Consider the following 9,706-nt stretch of genomic DNA (forward strand, 5'->3'; position numbering starts at 1 on the left):
TTTTGTTTGTCTCTTGGATGGGTGGATCTACTGTCACATCCTAAAGCAGAACCTACATTGCTAGTTAGACTAGTTTCAGACAGCCTCACTACTAATACACTCCCGTATGTATTTACTTAGACAGTGAAGCTAAAACTTTTAATTTGATTCTATACTCCAACATTTTGGATTAGAGATAAAATGTTTTATATGAGGTGACAGAAAATGTCACCTTTTATTTGAGGGTATCTTCATACATATCTGTTTTACCGATTAGACAAAAGAAAGAGGATGTGTCTAGTCCCCCCATTAGGAGTTGTCATTAGTACTTGGACAAATTAATGTGTAGCAGGGGTCGGCAACAGGCGGGCCCGTGTGCCAAAACCGGCCCACAAGTGATTTATTTTGCCCCCCCCCCCCAAGTTAAAAAAAAATAAAAACGTGTTTAAAGTAGAAATCTGTTTCCAATTATTCCCCTAAAAGAGAGACATATGTGATCGTGTCTCATGTCTCAATATAACCAAGGTATGAAATGATTGTATTTGAAAATACAATCTCTTTTTGGGCTTCCTTGTAATCAATTTGAATTTGACAAATTATTATATTTATGCTTCAGCCCCCCGACCGACAAAATTTGTCCCGCGGCTGAATCTAGTTGTCTACCCCTGACTTATAGTGTTTTACATTTCGTCAAAACTTTAGTATTTGGTCCCATATTCCTAGCACACAATGACTACATTAAGCTTGTGACTCTGCGAACTTGTTGGATTTAAATGCAGATTGTTTTGGATGTGTTTCAGATAATGTTGTGCCCAATAGAAATGAATGGTAAGTAATGTACTGTATTTTGTCATTTTGAAGTCACTTTTATTGTAAATAAGAATATAATATGTTTTTTAAACACTTTTACATTAATGTGGATTTGTCCAAATAGTTATGAAACCTTCAAATGGGGTAACTAGATTACATAAAGTTCTTTCATTTAATAAATGGTCAAACAAATATGCATGAAAATATCCTCAAATAAAAGATGACATTCTATACTGTCGCCTCATATAAAACATTTGATCCAAAAAGCTGTAGTATAAAGCCAAACTAAAAGTTTTAACTACAATGAATAAATATGTAGGAGGGTGTACATTTAGCACTCATCTTCTTCAAATAAATCAAAATCAAATCAAATGTTATTGTTCACATGCAGATGTTAATGTGAGTGTAGCGAAATGCTTGTGCTAGTTCCGACAGTGCAGCAATATCTAACAAGTAATCTAACAATTCCCCAACAACTACCTAATACACACAAATCTAAAGGGGTGAATGAGAATATGTACATGTAAGTATATGGATGAGCGATGTCCGTGCAGCATAGGCAAGGTGCAATAGATGGTATAAAATACAGTATATACATGTGATATGAGTAATGTAAGATATGTAAACATTATTAAAGTGGCATTATTTAGAGTGCATTGTATAAAGTGACTAGTGATCCATTTATTAAAGTGGCCAGTGAGTGAGTCTCAATGTAGGCAGCAGCCTCTGAGTTAATGATTGCTGTTTAGTAGTCTGGCGGCCTTGAGATAGAAGCTGTTTTTCAGTCTCTCGGTCCCAGCTTTGATGCACTTGTACTGACCTCGCCTTCTGGATGGTAGCAGTGTGAACAGGCAGTGGCTCGAGTGGTTGTTGTCCTTGATGATCTTTTTGGCCTTCCTGTGACATTGGGTGCTGTAGGTGTCATGGAGGGCAGGTAGTTTACCCCCGGTGATGCATTGTGCAGACCACACCACCCTCTGGAGAGCCTTGCGGTTGATGGCGGTGCAGTTGCCGTACCAGGCTGTGATACAGCCCAACAAGATGCTCTCGATTGTGCATCTGTAAAAGTTTGTCAGGATTTTGGTGACAAACCAAATTTCTTCAGCCTCCTGAGGTTCTCCTGAGGTTCCTGACACCACACTCCGAGTGCCCTCACCTCCTCCCTGTAGGCTGTCTCGTTGTTGTTGGTATCAAGCCCACTACTGTTGTGTCATCTGCAAACTTGATGATTGAGTTGGAGGCGTGCATGGCCACGCAGTCGTGGGTGAACAGGAAGTACCGGAGGGGGCTGAGCACGCACCCTTGTGGGGCCCCAGTGTTGAGGGTCAGCAAAGTGGAGATGTTGTTTCCTACCTTCACCACCTGGGGGCCGCCGTCAGAAAGTCCAGGACCCAATTGCACAGGGCGGGGTTAAAACCCAGGGCCTCCAGCTTGATGATGAGCTTGGAGGGTACTATGGTGTTGAATGCTGAGCTGTAGTCAATGAACAGTATTCTTACATAGGTATTCCTTTTGTCCAGATGGGATAGGGCATTGTGCAGTGTGATGATGATTGCGTCGTCTGTGGACATGTTGGGGCGGTATGCAAACTGAAGTGGGTCAAGGGTGGCCGGTAAGGTGAAGGTGATATGATCCTTGACTAGTCTCTCAAAGCACTTCATGAATCAATGAGTCATTCAAAATGTTGAGTCTGTCACATTTTGAAGCCTCTCGTTCTGATATCATTTTTGAGGATAAAACTTTTATTTTTATTTTTTATTTGAACAAATATTTATTACTTTACACATACTATAAAAGGAGTTATATATGCTGATGCAGTCTTTAAGGATGGACACAAGTGCTTTAGAGTTCATGTCCCACTTCAACCCAGCACAGATGAAATCCTGGCTGTCTGTACATGACATCTTGTCATTCTTCATCATAAGGGTAGAATAGGGTGCATATGCCATTCTTCACTTCCAACTGGAGTTGTTCCAGGGTCCAACAGGTTGCTGGACAGAGGAAAGTATATGTCTTTTTTGAAACAACAGCCATGTCTTCATCATTATTCATCATCATTAGAAACAAACACACACCGCTTGAACTAAAGCTCAAACCTTCTTTAAAGAAAACAAGGGCCTCCGGTTCACAGTCCAATGAGAAACATGGACAAACACCCAGAATTCAGAATTCTGTCAACTCCTTAAAGTTGTGAGGGTCAAGCTGTCAGTCCAGGGGACCAGCCATTGGTCAGGTGGGTCACCTTTGACCATGTTTGGGTGTCACTTTGGCAAGATGAGCTCTTCGTAAGGCACTGTGAGACTCCCCAGGTACCAGAATATCCAGAAGACCAGGCTGAGGAAGATGAGCAGGGGCCCCGACAGCACAAAGAAGTCCCAGAAACTCAGAGGAGCAAAGATCCCCAGGAAAAATAGGATCAGACCGACAACATCAAAGACCAAAGCCAGGATGAGAAAGAAAACACAGCGACCCATAGAAGAGGTATCCATAGCAGGAACATGGACGCAGTCTGGGTTCCTGCCAGCTGAGGACTTTACAAGAATGAGGAGAGGCCTTTCCAGCCACAACCTTTTTAAAACGCAAGTCGCATTCTTCTGATTTTCAGCACGCCTTCAAATTCTTCCATTGTAGGAAACAGCAGCAGAACTGGTATCCAACCACAACAGGTTGTACTACTCTGAATGATCCATTAAAACTTAAAGGCCAAATGGTCCAACCTCATTCCTTAGCAATCCCTGACTTGCAGCAATGTAATGACAGTGCTTGAAATGGATGATCTCATTAGATAACTATTTTTATTTTGTATGCTTATCAAGATCATTGGATGTATATTTAAAATAAATAAAAATCTAATGCACCATGCCTCTGTGTATAAAATAATAATGCATTTCATATTAATATTATGACATCAGCATATATGTATAACATCTAACATTATGAACAGTGTGGGAAAAGATACTGTATGTTGGGAAGATATATTTCAGTGATTTTATCAGCAGTTTATATTTAGCCTGCAGAAGGCCTACTGGACGCATTCCACAATTATTTACTATTTCATGCTTCCTACATCATGACAGAAAGAGGAACTGCAGTGAAAAACCTCACCCTTTAAGTACCTGGTTTGACCAGTCAGACAGTCGTGGGAGTTTGGTTTACCTCTGTGCAACAGCTATTCAACCAAGGACCGCAAAGCAGAGTCAACAGGCCAGGATTAGGTAATACTTAGCATACAGACAGGCAACGCCCTGAGTACAATGACTTGATATGCACACGCTCATTATCAGTAATGTTAGACAAAAGCTATATGTTGGTAAGGCAACTGAAATCTAAAGAATATTAAGAAATAAAATATAAAATAAATCACAACATTTTAAAAAATGCAGTCTGGTGGAATATGCATTTTAGAAGTTTGCGCACATGAATAAAAACAAAATCAGCCTACTCAATGAACAGTTAAAAGAGTATAGCCCAAATGTCCATGTAATGTCAACATGCAGGTGAAACCAAGCTCAGTGCCCCAGGCCACACAACGTTTTGTTGAGAGTTTACAGCCTGCTTTGGCAATGCAATTGTTGTGGCACAGGCAAACCTGCCTGACTACTGTTTTTATGTAAAACAATTGTAAATGCAGGTGATTGCATTTCTGGGTCTGGCTTGGGGAGAGTCTGTGTTCAATTACCTGCCGTTCAGACAGAGGCCTCTAGGATTTCCGTCTGAGACTATTCTAGAAAATGGCTACGATGAACCTTAACATGTCGATATGTTTATATGACAAAATATAGCCTTTCCACATAATATTGATCCTGGAACATAAAAAGTTCACATAACATCACATGGAGATTATATTAATAATTGATATATATAAATAAAAAACGAAAACAATATAACATGCATTTAGAGCAATATCTACAGTAGGCCTATATCCCTAGGACTATGGGTCATTTACCCCATAATGATGAGTCTTTGTTGTCAAGAACTAACGTCCAGACCAGTACTGATTAATGTCCTGAATTGTCTGTAGTCCCATTCCGTGAAGCGTACAGTGTTGAAGGTAGTCTTGGGATCAGACAGTGCTACGGAGAACCTTGAAATTCAAATGAGAAAATACCAAATCAATAGACTGAAAATGTTTCATCCCGAATACAGGTGTATACATTTTCCAGATTATCATTTTACTTTACATTTTACAATTATACAGTACAGTCCCCTAATTCAGGGTCCCCCCACCACACACACACACACGTTTTTTTTTTGTTGCCCTAGCACTAAGCAGCTGATTCAAATAATCAAAGCTCGAGGAATAGTTGGTTATTTGAATCAGCTGTGTAGTGCTACTGAAAAACCCAAAACGTGCACCTGGGTGGCCCCAGGACCGAGTTTGGTAACCCTTGCCCTAATATGAATTACCTGTAGTAAAGCTAATAATGTTACCTAGGCCTACCGGTTTTATGATGTTTTTTGAGCAAAATAGCTGAATGAGGTTAATGTGTTTATCAGAGAGGACTTCTTTTTCATTTTTGAAAATGAAATATAGTTTATTTTCCTGAAATTATGCACAATTTATTAGAAGCCTACATCTTATCCCAAAACTTACAATCAGAACAGCCTTTCAACATTACCCCTAGAGAGGGTCTGCACATCCAAGTTCTGTATATCTGGTGTCTGTTTTTCCTTCTCCATCTGAAAGGAGTCCAAGCTGGAGTCATAGCCGCCATTCTGATATTTCCCCCAGGTTATTCGAGAGGCGACGTGAACAGGTGAAGGCGTCACAGCTTTAACCTTGTTTTCCTCTGCATACTTTGTGGTTACATGTTCATGTTTGCATTTTTTGGAAAGCCTCTCTGACAACTTTCTGGCCAACTGTACAAAACTCAGTTTATTTTTCATTAAGCTTGTTCCAAAGCTGTCTTCTGAGACCTGTATATTTCCCACGTACCACATAATCCACCAAGCCAAACTTATGAAAATTATAATTGAACCACTGTAAATCAAGAAATCGCCATAAAACCTGCCATCGATACGGAAATTGGCAAAAATTCCAATGAACAGGATAATAAAACCAATAACATCAAAACCAATAGCCAGAAAAAATAACGGCACACACCCGCCTATGCGTCTAAGGTCCATCATTGTGTCGATACACCCTGAAAATAACGGAAGGTGCGTCTATTCTGTTCCTTCTATTCTTCTCGCACCCAGAGAGCACACCTGCTGTGAGTGCCGCCCCAACGTGACGTGTTCAGAGCGGAAGGTAGACAGTACACCAATTATTTTCTTCTTCTTTAAAAAAAAGGTTATTTTGTCACGACAACAGACTATAATTTAATTGATCAGCAAACACATAAAATAGACAAACAAAAAGATCTATACTTTCTTATGGCGCACTTATTTTACAGTAGCCTATTCACCAGAAGTGGTTGTCTTGCATATGGTGTTGTTGCTTGATGCAAATGATGCAGCTTGTGTGCAGGCCAACTAAGTTCTTTCGACGTAATGTAATTTGCCAGTCAAATGAGTATTCACCTACAAGTGAAAATACATAAGGGAATGTCGTGGAAATAATAATCTGCCTACCCTATACATAAACAAAATCGATCACGTTGATATAATTTGCAACATTTAGACAAACCTAGTCAGTCACATAAGGCATTCTGAACAGAAACAGAAACATCATTATTCTAATAGTATTTTATAGTCACTCTAAAATTGAGGTTGTGTAAAATCAAAGTTTCAGTCCAGTCACAGAAGGACATTCAAATGCTATGAAAAGTGTGATGTCTTCACTTCCCCTTGGCACTAAAAACATTACATTTGTTGGGCCAGTCAAGTGTCACACTGCCATCACAGAGATGACATCTAACACACACACATCACTGGAAGTCTGTCATGGCTGTGGATGTGATGAGTATAGCCTGCAGCTGAAAAGAAAATGCATCCATCACCAAATGTTATTTATTTTACCTTTATTTAACTAGGCAAGTCAGTTAAGAACAAATTCTTATTTTCAATGACAGCCTAGGAACCGTGGGTTAACTGCCTTGTTCAGGGGCAGAACGACAGATTTTGACCTTGTCAGAATCAGGGATTCGATCTTACAACCTTTCGGTTACTAGTCCAACACTCTAACCACTAGGCCAACCAAAATAAGCACTTGTGTTATTTATTGAATTAATCATGAATCAGTAGCCTACAACAAAGGCATGCTGTCAATACTCAATCCTGCTCTCATCAATGTACATGCACACACCTTTCTTCTCAACATGCTTGTCACTCATTCTAATAATTATGCGTAAAAGCAGTGGACTACATTGATAATTGTGTTATTTGGCAGCATGGTAATTTTCTAGTACTCTCAAATGCTTAAGAACAAATGCCAAAGAACCACCTGTAACTTGGTTATAATGTATACTTTGTCATGCAGATATTAAAATACTGTATACATCCATAGTGGTGGAAGAAAATAGAAGGGTTCATGTTCCCCTACAAGTTAAACATTCATCATGTGAACGTGTAGCCATGCTCAACGTGTAGCCATGCTCAACGTGTAGCCATGCTCAACGTGTAGCCATGCTCAACGTGTAGCCATGCTCAACGTGTAGCCATGCTCAACGTGTAGCCATGCTCAACGTGTAGCCATGCTCAGCAGGGAAGTATCAAATCCTCCATTGTGCTTTTGGGAAACTAAATGGTCTGACAACCAGACTTTGAGCCTGAGGACTCTCCAGGATCACAGCATACAAGACAGGGATACCCCGCCCGGCCCACTTCATAATTTAAAGACTGGTTGCCTGTAGTAGCTGAAGGGCTTCTTCATGGTGGGCTGCTTCCTGTTCTCCTTGGTGATGGGGATCAGCACCACGCCCACCACCAGCACCATCAGGCCAATGGATACCAAGGCCGGGCCCAGGATGTTGGTGGCCTTCCTGCAGTAGCCAGCAAAATACAGGCCACTCAGGATGAAGCCGCAGGCAAAGATGCTGCCCCCGGTGGACATGAGGTGGAATGGGAACCAGTAGATCTCACATGTGCTGCGGGCCGACTCGTTGGTCCAGAGGGACTCGCTGCGGGACAGGCTGAACACGGTGCTTTCTGTCTGGGGAGTGAGCTGCTCCTGGGACTGGGAGTGTAGGGTGCACTCCCCAAGGGGGATGTTCTCTGGTAGTCCAGGCATAGCCTTTAGCCTTACCCTTCCTCACCTGGGAGTCAGTGGAAGAAGGTGAAGGTTCAACAATGACCCATACATCCCTATCTCTTTCTGTCTATTTTCACCTGATGCTGGAATTTAGAGTGGAAATAATTATTCCCTAAAGGATAAGGGATCCAGGTTGGAATAGCTTCTACTCTAAACAATAATATGTATACTGGTGTCATATTTTCGAAGTCTGCATTTCACATTACATTCCTTGTTGTTTCAAATAAAAAGTATGTAAAAAAAATAATAATAATGTGAACGGCACCAGTGCGTTAGAATACATCCATTAAGAGGAAATGGCCTCTTGTGCTTCTTGGACCCACCCTATTTCATCTTGGATCTCTCCTCTGTGAGTTCAACATGAAGCCGATATCGTATCACCTCAGTGATACACATCAGTGTATCATATCACTTTCACTTAATACTTCAATGTCATGATAAAGGGGCGATATAATACGATACAACAGATTGCAAATTCAAGTTTGCGTCTTGCTTTCCAAGCCATAAATCGAGCACAGAGCATATTACCAACTTTTAGAATGTATTTGCTCTTGGCAAGTCTTGAGAAAATACAACTCAAGGCCAAAATCTAAAGAGATCAGATAAAGACCTACCTTTGAGATGCTGAGGAACTTGCTGCTTTGATGTTATCCCTGCGGTGGTAACAGTATCTCAGTGATCTTAGAGACCATTCCAAAAGAGAGAAAAAAATGAATAAAAAGCTTTGGGTGTGGATGTTTGTGGACCGCAAGCCCAGTGTGGCCAGCTGAATGCACTGCAGATAACCTCCAGAAAACAACCCCCCCCCCCGCTTATGGTTTCTCCACCTCCTCAACAGACCCTTCTGACTCCTATTCATGCCATCCCTCACAGCATCTGCCATGGCTGGTATTAAATTAGTACTGATGATGCTTCCTGCCTGGGCTAGGGGCTTGCCTTGCTGTCCCTAGAGAGATTTCCTCCAGTCTCCCAAGAATTGAGTTGAGCCTTCAGAATTCATGTGAAGATGCATGTCGTGGTTAGAGAAACCTCTTCCCCAGATCCACAGGGTAGTGCTTGTTGATCTGAATGTCTGAAAGCCTTTATAACTGACCAGAAGAGAGAGAGAGAGAAGAAATCAATGTACAGGAAGACTATTAGAGATGAGAGGGGAAAGCAGGGCAGGGCACTGGAAATGGCTGACATCACCCACCACTGTGACTTCTCAATGCTTCTGTATGGAAATCAGCTAGTAGTTTTTATTATATTTAACCAGGAAAATACCCTTGAGGTTAGAAACCTCTTTGGCAGCGGGGACCTGGCAAGAGGTCACTAGGAAGTAGTCAGCGTGTACACTCAACACAAGAGCATAATACCAGTGGTAAACTGTGGCTATTGGGCCTTCAGTGGGGGAAAAAAACATTCCAAAACATTGTAACAAATAAAAAAATTAAGAAAAACACAGAGACAGCACCCACACTAACGTTACCAGCCACAACTACCACACTTCTTACACAACCTATGGTAGCCTAACACCATCACTATCACACTATCACCAAAAACAACAACAGTGACACATCAAAGGATACCATCTACTGCATCTTGCCATCTTTATGTAATACATGTGTCACTAGCCACTTTAAACAATGCCACTTAATATAATGTTTACATACCCTACATTACTCATCTCATATGTATATACTGTACTCGATACCATCTACTGCATCTTGCCTATGCCGTTCTGTA

The 9,706-nt window shown here is 41.1% G+C and overlaps 1 protein-coding gene and 1 long non-coding RNA gene across 2 annotated transcripts; both read right to left on the minus strand.

Moving 5' to 3' along the window:
- Positions 1–3,567: 3,567 nt before the first annotated feature.
- Positions 3,568–6,176, minus strand: LOC112234116. Its single transcript, XR_002950850.2, has 2 exons — positions 5,384–6,176; positions 3,568–4,873 (listed from the first exon to the last, which is right to left on the minus strand). It is a non-coding gene; the product is annotated as an uncharacterized LOC112234116 (long non-coding RNA).
- Positions 6,177–6,868: 692 nt separating this feature from the next.
- Positions 6,869–9,063, minus strand: LOC121841119 (phosphoinositide-interacting protein-like). Its single transcript, XM_042307510.1, has 2 exons — positions 8,596–9,063; positions 6,869–7,985 (listed from the first exon to the last, which is right to left on the minus strand). Exon 2 carries the CDS (start codon positions 7,958–7,960, stop codon positions 7,556–7,558), a length of 405 nt encoding a protein of 134 aa, XP_042163444.1. The 5' UTR covers positions 7,961–7,985; positions 8,596–9,063; the 3' UTR covers positions 6,869–7,555.
- Between the last annotated feature and the right edge of the window lie 643 nt (positions 9,064–9,706).

This window comes from Oncorhynchus tshawytscha, linkage group LG27 (genome assembly GCF_018296145.1).
Source record: "Oncorhynchus tshawytscha isolate Ot180627B linkage group LG27, Otsh_v2.0, whole genome shotgun sequence".
NCBI lineage: Eukaryota > Metazoa > Chordata > Actinopteri > Salmoniformes > Salmonidae > Oncorhynchus > Oncorhynchus tshawytscha.